Raw genomic sequence first — 19,667 nt, forward strand, 5'->3', positions numbered from 1 at the left:
GTGTAGGGTGGTCTGCTCTGGCCACACGGAGGCTCTGTCATTGGTATACATTAATATATATAGCTATTCTTGGTGTGCTTCCATCCTATTTATGTTCACTTCTTATGAAAAAAAGTACTGGTCATTATTCTCTCCGTTCTCAGGCTGTTGTTTTGCTTTCTGTCCCACGTGTCAGTACTGAGTTGGGTAAAAGGGCCTTAGTTTATTCTGCACCCTATACGTGGAATTTGTTGCAGAATACCTTAAAACTTAGTAAACTGATTCCTTTGAGTGTTTTTAAGTTAAAAATGAGATGTTTTGAGTTGGAGTCCCTCACATGTCAATGTTTTTAATTGTGATTTCATTGTAAGTGCAAAATTGGTTTGGTGTGTGTTTTTGTATGTATGTAATGATGTGATGTAATTTAGCTGCCTGTCTTGGCCAGGTCTCCCTTGCAAAAGAGATTTTTAATCTCAATGGGCTTCTCCTGGTTAAATAAAGGATAAATAAAAATAAAAAATAAAATGATACAAACTTGATCACCAAACAATTTTTTTTTGTAACTGACCAAGTAAGAAACATAATAACTTATTCCACTCTACAAATCAATGCTCTAACTGCAGAAATAAAAGTAGAAAAAAATCCAGCAATGCATCAAAATATGAAAGGAAAAAAAAAAAAAAACACTGATCAGTGTTGCTAAAAAACACTAATCAGTGTTGGTTTCAATTGAACGTAGCTAAAACAGTCACTAAATGACATTTAAAAGTATATAAACGTTATTTTTTTATTTTTATTTTTTAAAAGGTGATTTTCTCTATTTTTTTATTTATTTATTTTTATTTTTTTTGCACCCACAGATTTTCAAATAGTTGTATCTCGGCCAAATATTGTTCTATCCTAACAAACCACACATACATGAAACAATTATTAACTCAGCTTTTAGATGTTGATGTATAAATCTCAATTTTAAAAAATGGACCGTTTGGACGTTTTGTGGTCCAGGGTCACATATAATGTTCCCATCATCAGTCAGTGTGCAATATTGATCTCATTGCTGTGGTGTTGAGTGTAGCTGTTGGTGCAATGTACTCACTTCAGTATCTTCAGCTCACACACAGGATTCTTCAGTCCCTCACAGATCTCTTTGACTCCTGAGTCCAGCAGACGACTGTTGTTCAGGTTCATCTCTTTCAGGATTGTTTTGGAGGAGAGAACAGTACCTAGAACTGAACAGCTTTTCTCTGTCAGCTCACAATTATTCAGCCTGAACACAAAAATATTTCAGTCAGAAACACTTTTACCAAGAATATTTATTACAGTTATATTGCATACTGTTAGTGTTGGCGGTATCAGCTGATGTGAGCTTGACTGACGTGTTCTGCCTGAACTAACACAACGCTTGATTATTATTATTCAGCACATATTCAACACACATCAGATCAACAGCTCTTCATATCTGATTACACATGTGACTGACAGTCTTTAATAATGAATAATCAAAGAGGTTTCAATGTATAAATCATGTTCACTCACATTATTTTCTCCAGTTTGCTATGAGAGTCCATCAAAAGAGCAGAGAGTTTCTCCCCATCCAGATCTCCTAATTTATCTCCACTCAGATCCAGTTCTTTCAGTAGTAATGGACTTTTACCCAGAACTCCAGTGAGATACTCACACGCTTCCTCTGCAGCAGGACTTTTCAAAAACCTACAGGAAGCAGATAAGGATTTCAGATCATTTATATTTTTGGATTATGTTTGCCACAAACTCTGTTGTGTGTCTGTTGAATTTCTCTGAACTGCTATTTAATCACAGTTCATGTCATTTCTATTCAACAATGGTGCATTTGACCCTTCTATCTATTTCATACAGCTGATTTCACATCTGTGGATCATTTTTAAATATTGTAAGGTCTTTTTCACCTGATGGTCTTTAATGAACAGAGTCCATCCTGTAGTAAATCATTGAGCTCGTTCACTCCTGACTGTCCAGGATCATTTCCTGTGAGATCCAGCTCTATCAGGTGTGAAGGGTTTGATCTCAGAGCTGAAGCCAGAGCTTTATAACCTTCTTCAGTGATACTGCAGTCTGAAAGTCTTTAAAAAAGACAAAACACAAACTAAAATAAGACTCCATTCACATTTATTACACTATTAGGATGTTAACTGTCATGTCTTCTTCGCTTAGCAAGCAATAATGACTTGTGACGACTTGAATTAAAACAAAAGAACTGTTTTACTGAAATTGCAAGCAGGATTTATACAAAGATTACTTTTCTTAACTGCGCACACACATACTCTGTCATTCACTTCTTCATTATTGTGCGCACTTTCAATTCTGAAGCATTATGGGGAACTATTGTTAAAGGTGAACTGCCTAATAAATGACTATATAAACTGTTTCTGTTCTTATTACTGAAAACAATGAATGAAACTTATATTAAGCATTTATGACTACTAATCCTCTAATAGTCTTTCCGCCAGCGATTCCACAGGTTGCTCATGAGTCTGTTTCTGTATCTCCACCTTCTTGTCATCTCCTCCTTACTCACAGTGAGATGATCATGGTCTGCAGGGAATGGTTTTAGTGGAAGTGCAGTTAGTCGTTCACCAACAAGGAAGCGTGCAGGTGTCAGTGGCTGCGGCTCGTCAACCTCATTGTGGACAAAGGTAAGGTCTGGAATTCAGTGTGGCTTCTACTTCCATGATAAGCGTAGACATTTCTTCAAAAGTGAGTGATGCTCTTCCTAGCACCTTTCTCAGGCACGTCTTTACAGACCTCACTAGCCTCTCCCAAAATCCGCCCCACCAGGCCGCTCGCTCTACGATGAATTGCCAGACGATGCTCTTTCCTGAGAAGTATTCCAGCAGTTGTGGGTCTTTAATGGCTTGCCACAGCTTGCTGAGGTCTTGGTTTGCTCTTTTGAAAGTTTTGGCATTGTCTGAATAAATTACCTTGCACAGTCCTCTTCTGGAAATAAATCGCTTGAGTGCTAACAGGAAACTTTCTGTTGACTGACTTGAAACAAGCTCTAATGAACTGCTCTGGTGACTGCACATGTGAACAGAGCGATATAACCATTGCATAGCACTCAATCATTCTTCACATAGAGCGGACCTGCAAAGTCTACGCCAGTCACTTCGAATGGAGGGGTCTCTGTTATTCTGTCTCGTGGCAGTGGAGCCGTGTCCTGTTGTCTTTGTTGTCATCAGTGTCAGAAGTACACATCTCTCTTCTCTCACATACACCACTGTGGTGTTGGCTTCCACACACATTACAGCATATTTTAATCTTACAGAACCTTGCAATGTGCTTTGACCCAAGGCACACGAAGCATCGTCCCATCTTCGTCAGTTTGTGTTTTCATGCAGCGATATCAATTTCTGGACACAGTTCTGGTTTGTGTGCTGCATTGTCACAGAAGAGGCAGTTCTGTGTTCTCTGACTGGTGGTTTGCAGCACTGCAGCTGACGGCATGTTGTGCCTCTGTGCTTCATTTCAAATGATTTGTCTTGTCTTTTACCTGGTTTCTGATAACTTTGACCGTCTCTGGAATTACCTGACTTAATCAGCTGCATGGTCCTTTCTCTGCTCAGAATCTCTTTCTGCAGGAATTCCATAACTTCTGAGATAACTTTTTCCATTCATTGCTGGTTCCTCTCTGTCGACTGCACTGGAGAGTAATGTTGTCTGGAATCATCTGTAGCAGAACAGGGCACAACAAGCTGCCATATGCCTATGATGCGACACCCAGCGATTGTAAGCTGCGGATATGTACTTCACATTCATCATAAAGTTGTCTCAGAGCAGTGACGTCATAAGATTTCTTTATTTCAGCAGTTTGATCATGTGCACGTTAATAAGCAGGTCTTTACTTCCAAAGCGATTCTGCAGCAGATCGATCGCGTGATCATAATTACTGTCTGTTAACATCAGTCCCGCTATTGACTTTGAAGCAGCGCCGGTTAGATCCGTCTTTAAGTAGTTAAACTTCTGTTTTGCTCAGTGCATCATTCTTGTGAATGGCGGTTTCAAACTGATTCCAAAAGTCTTGCCACACACTAATTTCACCGTTAAACTTGTCAATAATCAACTTGGGTAATTTAACTGTTTGTCTGTGCTGCTCCTCTGTTTTCTCGGTTTCTCTGTATCACTCGGTGCGCGCGTGATTTCGTGGTGATGACGCGCTCTTTATACTCCTCAACATCCACGATCTCATTCTCTAAATCATCAGTGTCCATCCCTTCCTCGATTCCGACATCCAGCTCCAGCAGCGTTTCCTCCTTTTCAGATAACAGGGCTGACAGTTCACATAATCGGTCAATAACTGGATCTTCTTTGTTCACCTCTGTTTCCATGTCTTGCAGGAGTCGCGTTGTGGAAGCGCGCACAGCTCTTCGTTTTCTGATTAGTCTTTCAAGTAGGGCTGGGAGTCGATTCCAAAAAGAATCGATTCCGAGGCGTTGGGAATCGAGAGTCGATTCCAAAGTTTGGAATCGATCCCATCAAGGGGAATCGACTCTCCACTCATAGCCATTTTCAGTTCAACAAAGCTTATCTATGGGCACCTCTCAAACTAAAGGCTGTATCATACAAAGGCTGCAAATCATCATCAAATGTCACTGAACATCGATTCACGAAAATAAACTGAATGAAGAGAGTCTGTACTAAGCACGTCTGAGTTTGAGGATGCAGCCTTGCTCACAAATAGTGATTACAAGTCTGATTCCTTTCCACGAAAAGGTTCTTTCAGATAGATCGTTTTAATGAACCAAATTAAAAAAACGATTCAAAAGCTATTTTACAGTGAAACGGCCTTATATTGTCCACAGTTTTGAATGCTGCATGACAGAATAGATCATGACGTGATCGAGGGTCTTGATTCTACCATCTTAAATAAAATGCTATTTTTAACCTTTCTATCAGCCAATGATAATTCTGAAAGAAAACACAGAGAGCACAGATCAGTGGCGGAGAGCGCATCTGATTTGACAGATAAACCACAAGCTCTTATATCAGGTGTTGTTGTTGTGGTTATTTAGTTTTAGTGTACAGTTTGTTAATTTTGCGCAAAGCATACCATTGAAGTACACATCATTCAGCTGAACTATGCCTTGCTCCATTCATGCAATAAATGCATATCCACTGCTGCATTGTGGGCTATGACTAATTCTATGTGCAATGCAGACAAAATTACAATTTAAATACAGAAATTAGGGGTGTAACGGTACGTGTATTCGTACATTGCAAATAAACATTCATTGTATATTTTAAAAAGTTGCTCCGTGATGGTCCGGTACAGATACAGTACTGTTACACCCCTAACAGAAATGTATCATAATTTTTTAAGGTTCCTCCAATCTATAAAATACAAGAATCGAAAAGAATCGAAAACAACAGTGAGGAATCGATTCTAGAACCAGGAATCGGAATCGATTCCAAAATTTTCAGAATCGAACAGCCCTACTTTCAAGCCAATCCGCCATTTTGTGTGTTGCTTGCTAGTATCCTGGGTTTCGGCACCAGATGTTTGTCGTGTCTTCTTCGCTTAGCAAGCAATAATGACTCATGATGACTTGAATTAAAACAAAAGAACTGCTTTGCTGAAATTTTGAGCAGGATTTACGCAAGGATGACATTTCTTAACTGCGGACACACATACTCTATCATTCACTTCTTCTTCATTCTTGTGCACACTCTTGATTCTGAAGCATTATGGGCAACTATTCTTAAAGGTGAACTGCCCAATAAATGACGATATAAACTGTTTCTGTTCTTATTACTGAAATCAACCAATGAAACTGATATAAAGCATTTATGACTACTAATCCTCTAATTTAAGTCACAACATTAACATTTTCCATCATCTCACAAAAACAATCTGAATGTCATTATTGTTACATTCCAGAATGTTATTGGGTGGTTGTTTTGTCTGTTGCCCTTTTTTTTCTTATTTCAGGTCCTTAGTGGTTCCATCCATTGCTTGCTGCTCCTGATTGGTTTTTTTCTTATGTTCCAGGTCATTCTTCTGATTGGTTCCATCCAGTACTTCAACCAATCCTGTTATTGTTTTTCTGGTTTCATAATTCCATTATGTCAACCAATCCCCATTCTTCAGCTGGCTTTTAAGAAGCCATTTTAGGAATTAGAGTCAGTCTTGAGACTCATTGGCTGCTTTGTTGTTTTTCAGTCAATATGCTGGTGATATTCGTGGCTGAGAGACTGGTTTAGGGAAGTAAGCCACGTGGTAAACATGTCAACATAGCCAGTCTTTCTATTAGTGTCTGACTTTGAACAACTATTTTCACTTGTAAATTTTTCACTTAGTACCACTTCTCTTGTACTTTATGTAAATAAACACACTTTGCTGATAAAATATTTAGTTTGGTTTTTCATCACTTTGGTTGCAACCAGTGCTGGGGATTCAACTTGCCAATGTCTTACAAATTGAAGTGTGCGACCCGTATACCCCTAGAACACCAAGGGTCGTAACATTATTTTATAAATGTATCTACACCAACACACCAATTTTACATTACTGACCCATTCCTTGTGACACACCGCCAGTTTACAGACCAGCTGAAGTAAAATTAAAGAAGAACATAAAATTCACCAGCCATTGTTTTTACATTTATCAGCCATTCATAACTTCTATTAGCCAAAACAGACATATCAGAAAAAAAAAAAAAAAAGATCAAGATTACATCTTTTGACCAAAATCACATCTTAGATTAAAATATATTTTATATTAAATCTGATTATGAATCATTGAATGCTTTCAGTTTTATGACAGTCAAATTCTGTTTGGTGATACAAATAAACAAAATCAAAATAAAACAATTCTCTATAACTTATCTTATAAAACTGCATTTATTTCTAAAAATAGCTCAGTACAAAATGAATGTTTAGTGTTAAACATGTTAAAGATGAACAGAGAGGCTGTGAGTTGATAAAGTGATGATCTGTTTCCTCAAAAAAATCTGTGATACTGAACTCCACTGTCATCCTTTAAAAAAGCCAAATCGAGGCCTTGTCTCCGGCAGCTCCAGTGACAAGTGCTGCGTTACAGACCAGATGTGTCATCCTGTACTCTATTCTGATGTTCAAAACAGTGAGTCTAATCATGAGTGCGCAGGCAAAAGTTCACTTAAAGGGGTCATCGGATGCCCATTTTCCACAAGTTGATATGATTCTTTAGGGTCTTAATGAAAAGTCTCTAATATACTTTGATTAAAAATTCTCAAAGGTTTTGTCATTCTAAGGGGTTGTTCCTTTAAATGCAAATGAGCTCTGCTCAACCCGCCCCTCTCTTCACTCTGTGGAAAGATGGTGTTGTTTACATTAGCCGCATTTAGCCGCTAAACTTCCTAACTACCACGTTATAAGGAAAGGCGATCGCAAAGATTCATAAAAACGCTTATACTCACTTCTGCCGTAAGTAAAGCTGGATCATGAATGATTCACATGAACATAGACGGATATATGTAGATCAGGAGGCACATTCCCTTCACAAACGAACAATCTACTGCGGCTCAGATGTCGGGAGTAAATGACGACCACTATGTTCATTATTACTTTCAGTAACACAACACCTCAATCGCTCAATCTGAGATATTCTTGTCTAACTTACATCCCTGCTCTGGCATCACAACATGGAAAGTTACCGGACTGTTACAGCTGATCTGAGGTGAGAGCTCATGTCAATCAACTATTGTGGGAGTGGCATCTGTCGGTCTGACGGCACACTGACAGGCATTTGAGAACGGCTCGATTTGAAAAAGGGGATATTATTTTTACAGATTAATTAAAAACCACTGCATGGATTTTTATCACTGTACGGTAGATTCGTACATGCACTGCCTACACACATTAATGTTCAAACAGCATGAAAAAGTGAACTTAGCATCCGATGACCCCTTGAAAGAATGAACAAAGTGGCATCAATTTTGCTTTGAAGTAAGTTGATAGAAAAAACTAAGCTGCCAATCCTCCAGCTTAGGGTGAAGTCAGTACACACTAACATTTGTCCCAAATTATTGTTAATGCAATTGTTACGTCATGGGACGCATATTTATTTTTGTACTTGGTGGTTGTTGTTGTTGTTGTTGTTGTATTGCGTGCAATACATTGTACGAAGTTCCTCCCTCTCCCTCTTTCTCTCTCTCCCATCTCCTTCTGGCAGCGCTTGATTGGGACCAGCTGCAGGAAGTTGCGCACCTAGCAGGAGCGTTTGAATGCTAGGAAGCAGAGCAGTGTTGGAGAGCTTCTGGTTGAGAGCGTGTGCTGAAGCTCCGTCGTCGTTGTCCTCTGTCTCCTGCCCCAGACAACTATTTTCTCTTCTCCTTTTTTAGTGTACATTGTTGCGAATAGTGTTATTGTGGAAGCACGGTTGAACTGTTGTGTGAGTAAGTTGTGCCGCGGAGCTCTCGCATCCACGCTGTTGTATTGAATAGAATTTGTTTCCCCTGTATCTCGCAACTAATACCTTTCAGTCTGTAAACTGTTATTCGTTGTTTATTTTGTTCATTCGTTATTTGTAAATAGTCTTTCGTTCACTCTTGAAGCAAGTAGGTTGGGGATTGCCTTTTGTTTTTGGTGTAAACTTTTTCTCCTAGTTTTGGCTAGTTAAGGAGTTAGGGAAGACCGCTCCTGTATTTCTTTTGAGAATTTGATTTCGATAGGTAAGTTATTTCTAAATCTTTAGCTAGTTTTCCTTTTGTTTGTTTTTTTGGCCTTGATCCCCTTCCGAAGAGATATGCTTCCAATTCTTTAATTTATGTTATAATAAACTTTTTGTGAAAGCTTATAAAAATCGTTATGTCGTGGTCATTGTGAGCTGGGACAGGAGAAAGGGGTGTTGTCGTTCCCAAAATTATACCTTTTTATTTTCCTTGTCATCTGCCTTTCCAACCTAGACTGGTGAGGTTGTGACACAATTTAATGGGAAACTATGTGAGTTGTGTTGTAGGTAATAGACACTGACAGATTTTGAGTGATACCACCAGTGTTTGAACACACATAGAAAACAATAGATACTTCTTTTCCAATGTGCTTTGTTTTGCTAAATGTTGGAGGGTACTGGTTGAAGAACAAGATTTATTAATACTAGCTCATTATCTGCTCACACGTAACTGCACTTCGCTTTTAAGCTTGTAACACAGCAGACTATATATACAATTAAATTGCAGCCTTTGGTGATTTGATAACTGCACTAAGTCATATCACAGGTTTAAGTATATTTTGATTAATTGTGCAGTCCTGATGACAAGTGTAAAATATTTTCAAATTCATGAAACTGTGGTGGGTCTCTACAGTCTGGGTAATTAATGGGATACACTTTTAATGTTGTAAATACTTACTTCAGCTTTCCCAGTCTACACTGTACATTTTCAAACAGAGTCAAGATGATCTTCATTCCTGGGTTTCCTAGTTTATTCTCACTCAGATCCAGCTCTGTCAGATTTGAAGGGTTTGAATTTAGAGCTGCAGCCAGAACATGACAACCTCCTTCTGTGATACAGTTGTTATTCAGACTGCATAAAGAGAAAACACAATTCAGTTTTAATCTTAATATTTACCAGTATGTTTTAGCTGACAGTTGACAAATACTGGTGATGATGATGATGATGATGATGACAATCACATTACAAAAAGTCACATATGGTTTTTCAGTCAGCAATCTCTTTTACAAGACACATAAAAAACACCCAGCAGCAAGAATTTAAAAGTGTCTTTGTAACAATAAAAAAACGTACATCAGTGTGTTGAGTTGACAGTGTTTATCCTGCAGTAGAGCAGCGATCTGATTCACTCGTGTGTCTCCTAGTTCATGTTCACTCAGATTCAGCTCTCTCAGGAGTAACGGGTTTTTACCCACAATTCCAGTCACATACTGACAGGCTTCATCTGCAGCAGGACCCAAAAACCTGCAGAAGAGAAGATAAAACAGGAATCAATTCAGTTCTCACCTTTTATACAACGGACAACTTATAAAACATTATTTAAAAGCCCAAGTTGTTTTTTTTTCTTTAAGTTTGATGCAGCAACAGGTTGTTCAACATATTATACAAGTATAAAAGAAAAAGTTCATCCATATATCATTTATTTTACATTATTCCATCATCTCTCACCTCAGTGTCTTGAGTTGACAGTTTGGATCCTGTAGTAAATCATTGAGCTCCTTCACTCCTGATTGTCCAGGATCATTTCCTGTGAGATCCAGCTCTATCAGGTGTGAAGGGTTTGATCTCAGAGCTGAAGCCAGAGCTTTATAACCTTCTTCAGTGATACTGCAGTCTGAAAGTCTACAAAAAGGGTTTTATTATATTATATAGTATAATACACAAGTTATATAATTAATAGTACTACAAAAAGGTTTAATATCTTTGTTCTTATGATCAGAGAAGAAAAATATTTCACCATCTGACAGGAGCATGTCTTTCCTTTTTTCGATTATTACAGTAATATTTTCATTTTAACCAAAAGAGAATGTTATTATTAAAACCAATCAATAGTTCATTATTCACCTGAGTTTCTCCAATGTGCATTTTGTATTTTCTAATCCAGTCTGGAGTTTCTTCACTCCTGAATCTTGCAGATTATTGTTGCTCATGTCAAGCTCTTTCAGACTGGAGTTTGATCTCAGGACTGTAGCGAGACATGAACAGTTTTCCTCTGTTAAACCACAATCACGCAGCCTAAAATGATAAACATGAGAGGGAGAGTTTACAAATACAAAGTACTTGATTCAAACATTAAAGAATTTCTAAAGATGAATGTGTTTAGCCAGTGTATGATTCACATAATTTCCTTAATTATATATGATAACTGAAAACAATACTCACATCAGTGTGTTGAGTTGACAGTGTTTATCCTGCAGTAGAGCAGCGATCTGATTCACTCGTGTGTCTCCTAGTTCATGTTCACTCAGATTCAGCTCTCTCAGGAGTAACGGGTTTTTACCCACAATTCCAGTCACATACTGACAGGCTTCATCTGCAGCAGGACCCAAAAACCTGCAGAAGAGAAGATAAAACAGGAATCAATTCAGTTCTCACCTTTTATACAACGGACAAATTATAAAACATTATTTAAAAGCCCAAGTTGTTTTTTTTTTCTTTAAGTTTGATGCAGAAACAGGTTGTTCAACATATTATACAAGTACAAAAAGAAAAAGTTGACCTATATATCATTTATTTTACATTATTCCATCACATTTTACCTCAGTGTCTTGAGTTGACAGTTTGGATCCTGTAGTAAATCATTGAGCTCCTTCACTCCTGATTGTCCAGGATCATTTCCTGTGAGATCCAGCTCTATCAGGTGTGAAGGGTTTGATCTCAGAGCTGAAGCCAGAGCTTTATAACCTTCTTCAGTGATACTGCAGTCTGAAAGTCTAGAACCAGAATGAAAATGTCACAATCAGATGATTAATCAGTTATTCTAGAAAATGACCTAAACAACAATCCAAATTCAATATTTATTCCTTATACAAAGGAACTAAAACTGTAAAGCAAAATCTGACAATCTGGATATCAATTCAAACAAAAAAGGGAACTTTAAATTGTTAGACATCAATTCACTGCAGTATCTCCAGCTTACAGTCACTTTAAAGCTTTAACCTTCTGATGCTCCTCATTTGTGAGGTACACTTGTGCTCTTCATGGTCAAAAGAGACTGAACACCTGAAATGTAACTTTTTTCTTTTAAGTAAAATCAGTGTAATATATTTTTGTTCTATGTAGTACTGTGCAATAGTCTTAGGCCACTAGTATTTTCACCAGCTAAAAAACAGTTTAAAGTAAGTTATTTCTATCTTTTGCTGTAGTGTGTCAGTGGGAAATATCAGATTAAATTTCAAACATTTTGCCATTAATTGTAATAATCCATTTAGATTTTTGTTTGCACAAAGAGTCTGACAACAGCCAGTGCTCCACACAGAGATCTGATCTCATCATCATTCAGTTCGTCTGGAATGACATGAAGAAACAGAACAAACTGAAACAGACTAAATCCAGAAGAACTGTGGCAACATCTCAAAGATGCTTCAAGAGATGCTTGATGTTTTTAATTGCTTACTTTTATTAGGTTAAATATTCAGACATTCTCAAATACTACTTTTGGTCAAGTTTATTTATTTATTTATTTTAAACGAGTATGTGAGCTCTCAGTTTTTGCATTATTATTACTAGAGTCAAACCTGAACACAGAGAAAGCCTTTTGTTACACGTAACATAGAATTTCAATAAAAATGGAAGAAAAATGAACAGGAATTCTTTATCAGAGTTTAATTCATCTGGGTCTGATCTGATTTCAACCTCTTATTCAAGTCTTCTGACTGTTATTGTGTGTATATTGTGTGAGTCTGTTTTGCACTCATGATGTTTTAGAGTTTAACCACTTCATTGCTGTGTGTTCACTGGTTTACACCAGTTATTGGAACCAAATATCCCCACAAGGATAGCAATACCAGTAAATTATGACCTTGATGGGACTTTTTTTTTTTTTTTGGAAAGAAGCTTATAAATCCTACAAAACAAAGATTTTTTTGAAAGTCTAAAACTGCAGAAAGTTTTGTGTGAGGGGTACATTTAGGGCAGGGGTAGGCAAGTTTGTTCCTAGAGAGCTGCTGTCCTGCAGAGTTTAGCTCCAACCCCTGAAAAAAAAAAAAACTCCTTGATGCAACCCATCAAAAGGCTTCTAAACACCACAAAATAAGTTATAAAAGTTATTAGAAATGCAATTTCTGTCCTTGATTTCATACTCCTGTACATCTCCCAGACAGCAGAAGTGTGAAGAGGCTGTGTTGTGGATGTGTATTGTCCCTGATGATGTTGTGGGTCTCATGATGACCCTAGTGCTGTAAATATCCTGAAGTGATAGGAAGGTTACTCCACAAATGAACTGTGCACTTTTTAACAGTGTTGGTCAAGCTACTTGGAAAATGTAGTGAGCTAAGCTAACAGTTACTCTTCATTAAATGAAGCTTCACTACACTGAAGATATCCTCCTGGGAAATGTAGCAAGCTAAGCTACAGTAACATGGCAAAAATAGTACTACAACCAAGCTGTTTTTAAAATGTAATTTTTATATTGAACCAACTTCATTTCAAGTCAATGCTCTCAGTATCAGTATCATTTACAAGACTGGATTTACCTCATATTGTGACATAAACCTCCTATGACCTAAACTGCTACTTTTTCAGAAATTAAAATGTAAACAAACCCCACTGTATTTTAATGAATAATCAAAAGTGTCAAAGCTGGTATTGAGGCTTCATTGTATACAGATACATTTATATGTGGGAGGAATAATGAGGTTTGACTGACACTTTGAGCCCAGGAGTTCAGTGAACCTTCCAGGATCAGTGATTTTTTTTCTGATTTGAGCTTGAGCCTCAGAAATGCTTTGGAAAATGTAGCTTTTGTTGACACTACTGTGTTACTTGATCAAAAAAAAGAGCTTTGCTACTGAAAAGCTTTTGGATTCAGAAAACATCAACACTAACACCATGCTATTGAGAAATGTAGTTAAACTAGTAGCCCAACACTGCCTTTTAATCATGTGCTGGAGAGCTTTCCTATCCTTAACTGTGCAACTTCCACACCACTTTCACCTGTACATCTGTAGAAGTTGCTGAGGATTTCGCTTCCCATGCCAAATTTGCTCAGAACTTCTTAAGAAAATACAGTCACTGCTGGGAATTTCATAGAAGCTGCAGAGTGTTGCGAAACCAACACTGTTAAAAATGAAGGTGCTTCACGATGCCATAGAAGAACCTTTTTTTGTGGTTCCATAATGGTTCCATAAAGAACCTTTAACATCTGAAGAATCTTTCTCGTTTGTTTAGTTGGAGACACTTAATTTCCAGTGATATCATCGACTTGATTGCACAGATACTATTTGAACTGAACTGAGCTGGATGATGACATCACTGGATTCAATGATGAACTGCACATTAAATTTAGGGCATATCATTTTCTACTCTTGTTGAGGTCTCTCCAACAGGGGCATTTCCAATTTTCTACTCTGACTGACTGAGTTCTGTCCAACAGGAAGTTTAGCACCAAAGTTGAGTGCTGTGGGACAGTGTGTCAGCATCATCAGTGGACTGATTTTGGTGTAAATTTTAATGAGTCTAAGGTGGCTGGAATGGTCCTTTTTCTAGGACTTGACTGCAAACCCTGACTGCTCATCTGGGCTGCTTTCCATGGGTTTCAGAGCCATGCACACCTCCACCGATGACACTGTGTGTGACGTGACTAAAATACCCTCTGAGTTCAGAATCCTATGCTTTTGGCTGATGATTGGTGCCTCAAACTGAGTGTACAGGACTCAATCAGCTCATCTGGGAGTGTGGTCTTGGTACTCATGGCTCCCTGGCTTTTCTGCTGGTTCTCTGTGATGAGCTGCAGGATTTGTCACATGCACTGGGAATCTGCAGTGATGTAATATCCCCCCAGAATCAGACTATAATGTCTCTTGGTCTTCCTGATTGATTTGTATAGTTTGAATCTGGCCTTTTTGTATTCCTCAAAGTCACCTGATCAAACACGGTGGAGTAAGCGTGTAGCACGGCCTGCACCTCACAGTTGGGGATCACACCTCACTCAGGACAATCCCCCAAATCCTTGATAAGGAGGTGCAACTCTACTTAATCTCTACACAATCTCAGGATTAGATGGACCAATATTTATTTTCTTTTTCTCTTTTTAAGAAGAAAGAGGACAATACATTTTGTATTGTTCTGTGATTTTTTTTTAATACAGGTTGAGGTTAAGGTTTCTGTGCATGATGAATAAAATAACATTAAAAATAACAGACTCAATGTTCAAGTGTCAGACTTTTGGACCTGTTTTTCCTTGTTTTACCCCTGTCTTTGTTCCTGAGTTTCCTTATTTGGTCAGTTTCCTGTTCTTATTTAGTTTGATTGCTTTATCCTATGCACCTGTGTTCCTAATGTGAGGGTGCCTTGATCTCCTCATGAAGCTAAAACTCAAGAAGTTCTCACAGCACATGCCATGCATCAAAACAATAAATTTTGTAATCTGACAGGAATATCTGGAAGAAAGACCATTTGTTCATCTGTCCCTTCACCCATCCTCAAGCCCCTCTCCTTGCCCCCTGGGCATATGGTCCAGGTCACTAAAAGGTGACTTAGAAGTGTTGGGAGACACTTGCATAATGCATTAACTCTTTCTTCAAAATCCATGATCATAACATTTTCATGTTTGGTATCATTTTTATGTTCTCATTGCGGTTGGAAATATGATCTCAGTCCCACGTCAGTGGAACAGACCAAAAATAAAGATCTCAAATCTGAGGAGAACTCTGTTCCACTGGTGTGGGTTGTGCCTCTGATAAGGTCTTTGCCAGATGTTACTTTTTCCCTCCAGGTTAGATATGGCTTTCAGGTCACCTCCTGTCCCAGCAAAAGTCCTGTGAAGTCTTTATTATGCTAAATTTATGATTGTTTTGTTATAATTTGGGTATTTAAAGAGGATTGGCGAAACAGTCAAGGAAGCATCTGTAAGCAGAACTTCCCGCACGGTTGCCGTGTGTCTCTCTATTTGCCAGGTATGCTGACTCTTTGAAACTATTTCTTATTCTATGTTTTATGCTGATCAGTTAAGTGTTAATCCATTATTTTTTTAATTGATGTATTTGCTCCATTGATTGATCGAATTTACTCTTTTTTGATTGATGTTTCTCTATGCCTGGAAAAATAAAATGTTATTTCTTGATTCATTTTAGACTGTTCTGAAATCATTATTTCTAGTAGATTAAATTGCAGCCTGGTATTTTCTGCAATTCTGCATCCAGGGCAGATTATACCGAAGTTATAAACTAGTTCTAAGTGATACCAGGGCATTAATGAACGGATAATTGAAAGTATAGTGAGTTCGAAATAACCAGACGTCTAAATTATGACACAACTGACATTATGATCAGCATCTAAAATTACTATCACAATTTGTAAACACTTAAAATTGGAGTCAGATTTAAATGAGTCAGAGTTAAAAATTGACATCAAAGTTTTAATAAGTCAAGTTACTTTGTACAGAAGCGCCAGAAAAGACATAAACGCAGAACACCTTCACCCTAGCTGCTGGACCTCGTTTTTTGGGCCAGTAGGTGGGACCTTACACTAATTACCCCTTGACAGAGATTTTCTTAGTATAGGGAGATGAGAGGGTCTGTATTAGTTACTACTGGACAAAGCGTAACGGCTAACTTGGATCACGTGTCTCTTAATGACCAATCACATTACAGCACTGACGTCATTGAATTTCAGTCAGAATTGTGCGACACTCAATCGCCGTTTACAGATACCATAGGAATGAATGAGAAGTGCCGTAAACTGAATCCCACCTGTCGCAAAAAGTCAGGGACTTCTCTTATAAAACTGCATTTTTTTTGTGGTAAACTCTAAAAATAGTTCAATCCAAAAGTATTGTTTAGTGTAAAACATGTTGAAGACTCTTTATTCCACACTTTAACAGTTTTACTTACTGGATGAGTTTGTTTAAGAAGCTTCTGTAGACATCGTTAGATACTATAAAGTGTTTTGGTTTAAACTGTTGAAGTGATTTTAATCATTTTGATTCTTGTATGTGAATGTTACTGACCTCAATCTCTCCAGTTTACAGTGTGAATCCTTCAGTACGTCACATAAGTGATTCACTCCTGTGTTTTTTATTTGATTCCAGCTCAGGTTCAGTTCTCTCAGGTGTGATGGGTTTGATTTCAGAGCTGAAGTCAGGATGAGACACTGTTTCTCTGTAATACTGCAATTACACAGACTGAAGACAGAAAGAGAAAAGACAATGAATCAGATCTATGATGCATCATGAACAAATGTCATACATTCACTAATAAACCAGCAAAATCATGGAAACTTCTAATATATGAATGAACAAACCAAGAGAGGAGTATTTGAGGAGACTAGTTACAATCCAAGTCTGGACCCTCAGTCAACAAATAAGTCAATTTTACCAATGGAAATTAATATGTAGAATCAATATAGAAACAATAGTAAAATTAACAATAATTAAATGGTCTATTTTCACATTTCTATTGGAAGAAAATAATCAAATCAATCAAATTAAAATATATTTTTTAATTTTTAAGCCATTTTACAGTGTAGTTTCAATTTCTAACTATACAAATATACTAAATCTACATTTCCCTTTAAAAAAAAAAAAAAAAAAAGTGAAATATACTATTAGTCCAGTATAAATCTAACTGTCAGAAACATCTACTGTCATTTGTTAGACTGTTTTTAGTCTGTTGTCACTTCTGTTTTGTTCCACAGCAAAAATGTCAAATTTCAATAAGTTCTATGCTGTTTTTTTTACAGATACACATAAAAACATTGTATTCCTGAATCTTTCTTCAGATGGAGAAATGACAGAAAGTGCAGCACTGGAAATGATGTGACAAGAGTCCAGCGGTCTTAAACTAAACAGTGAACTTTAATCTCACTGTCACTGCTGTACAGTATAATGATACTAACTCTAGTTTCTCCAGCTTGAATTGTGTGTTCATCAGTAGATCACTGAGGTTTTTCACTCCAGAGTCTCCTAGTTTATTCCAGCTCAGGTTCAGTTCTCTCAGGTGTGATGGGTTTGATTTCAGAGCTGAAGTCACAGCAGAACAACCTTCATCTGTCATTTCACAGTTGCTTAACCTGCAATGGCAAAAACAGCATAAAATAAGAAAAGAAAATATTATCATTATTATCATGTTTCCTGATTCTTGTATGTGAATGTTACTGAGCTCAATCTCTCCAGTTTACAGTGTGAATCCTTCTGTGTTTTTATTTGATTCAAACTAAGGTTTAGGATCTATGATGATCATAATATTGAAGAGGCATTTAGTTTCTAATAGTTTGAGTCATGTTAGTTTAGTAAGAGGGCAGACACTGCTTCTATTTACTTCTTTTACTTTATTTTATTTATTTAATTCATCCATTCTTTATTCTCTAATAAAAGGCTGATTTCTGCATTTACACACTTACTTACTATTTAAATAAAAAAAAAAAATGTGACCAATATGGAAAACCAGTGCACTGCTTTGAACAATATAACTTAATATCTGTTGTCTTAAAATAAACAAACTTTAACTGTACTAACTCTAGTTTAAACTAGTTTCTCCAGCTTGAATTGTGTGTTCATCAGTAGATCACTGAGGTTTTTCACTCCAATAGTTTGTTTTAAGTCATGTTAGTTTTGTATGAGGGCAGACACTGCTTCTACTTACTTTTTTTACTTTATTGTATTTAATGCCTCTATTCTTTATTCTCAAATGAATGGCTGATTTCTGCATTTACACACTTACAATAAAAAAGAAAAAAGAAAAAAAAAAAACTTGCAAAATGTGACCAATATGGTAAAACCAGTGCATTGCTTTAAACAATGTAAGTTCAGAACTGTTGTCAATAAATCAACTTTAACTGTACTAACTCTAGTTTCTCCAGCTTGAATTGTGTGTTCATCAGTAGATCACTGAGGTTTTTCACTCCAGAGTCTCTTAGTTTATTCCAGCTCAGGTCCAGTTCTCTCAGGTGTGATGGGTTTGATTTCAGAGCTGAAGTCAGGATGAGACACTGTTTCTCTGTAATACTGCATCCACACAGACTGAAAACAGAAAGAGAAAAGACAATGAATCAGATCTATGATGATCAACTTACTAATGTGTTTTTCATCTTCCAGCAGATGTTTGCTGACAAATAAACAGTGATATCTGTGTGCAGGTAACATGAAGAAAGACTACACATAGTTCATTTAAATATACTACAAACTACACAAAAGTTACAAATGTATGCAAAGGCTGAAAATCAGCTAAATTACCCATTAAGATGTGAGCTATTTATCCAAGTTATGAGGTTTCACTTGATAACATTAACTACATTAGTTAACATGAACTGATGATAAACAACTAGTACAGCATTTAATAACCTTAAAGTTTCAACATTTACTAATAGTTTTAAATTCAATAGTTTTCTGTCAATTAGTTAATACACTGTGAACTGATATGAAAAAATGAATTAAAAAAATAAAATATTTATGTATATTCATAATCGGGGGAGAAAAAATAGGTAAGGTACACAGTAAGCAGGGTCTTAAATATTGTGACACTAACCCCACCAAACACAACAGTGACCAAAAGTGATGTGTGGAGGGTTTTAATGACCTTAAATTTCACCTAAACGATCAAAATATGAAAGGAAAAAAAAAAAAAAAAAAAAAACGTAAATGTATCTGATGAGGACGAGTCATAATTTTGAGTTCACTGATCTATAGAAATATAAATATATCAGTAGGAGAGTTTTGTAATCTAAATGAGGTTTGTACAAGAAACTGATTTAGTTACTAGGCTTTTGAATAAAGTCTCAAAAAGGGTGAGGAAGTCACTAAATCTTCTGACAAAATCACTAAATTGGCAACATTGACTACAACATCAATTATTAACATTTTGTTCGTCCTCTCTTGTTTTTGCATGTGTTCATTATTTCTTTTTATGACAGCATGGCCAAAAATTATGACTGCACAATTTATCATGTTTCATTGAATTGTAATCAGAAAAAAAAAAAAAAAAAAAAAAAAAACTGACTCCACGAAATATGCAAATACTTCAACAGTGTTTTATCTAGCCCCCTATAGTTAGTCTTACCATATAACAA

The 19,667-nt window shown here is 36.8% G+C and overlaps 1 protein-coding gene across 1 annotated transcript; it reads right to left on the reverse strand.

Annotated features, from left to right (window-relative positions):
* Positions 1–1,056: 1,056 nt before the first annotated feature.
* On the reverse strand, positions 1,057–18,650 carry LOC127162287 (ribonuclease inhibitor-like). Its single transcript, XM_051105060.1, has 12 exons — positions 18,448–18,650; positions 17,499–17,672; positions 16,612–16,785; positions 11,204–11,377; positions 10,827–10,997; positions 10,509–10,679; positions 10,113–10,286; positions 9,738–9,908; positions 9,342–9,515; positions 1,905–2,078; positions 1,516–1,689; positions 1,057–1,246 (listed from the first exon to the last, which is right to left on the reverse strand). Exons 1-12 carry the CDS (start codon positions 18,477–18,479, stop codon positions 1,072–1,074), a joined length of 1,938 nt encoding a protein of 645 aa, XP_050961017.1. The 5' UTR covers positions 18,480–18,650; the 3' UTR covers positions 1,057–1,071.
* Positions 18,651–19,667: the final 1,017 nt, after the last annotated feature.

Source organism: Labeo rohita, unplaced genomic scaffold (assembly GCF_022985175.1).
Source record: "Labeo rohita strain BAU-BD-2019 unplaced genomic scaffold, IGBB_LRoh.1.0 scaffold_876, whole genome shotgun sequence".
NCBI classification, from domain to species: domain Eukaryota; kingdom Metazoa; phylum Chordata; class Actinopteri; order Cypriniformes; family Cyprinidae; genus Labeo; species Labeo rohita.

Coding starts and splice junctions, on each gene's coding strand:
- LOC127162287 (XM_051105060.1), bottom strand. CDS start 18,479: ATGAACACACAATTCAAGCTGGAGAAACTAGA. Junction 9,516..9,737: donor TGTCAACTCAACACACTGAT/GTACGTTTTTTT, acceptor CTCTTTATGCAG/TCTGAATAACAACTGTATCA. Junction 1,690..1,904: donor TGTTCATTAAAGACCATCAG/GTGAAAAAGACC, acceptor TGCTTCCTGTAG/GTTTTTGAAAAGTCCTGCTG.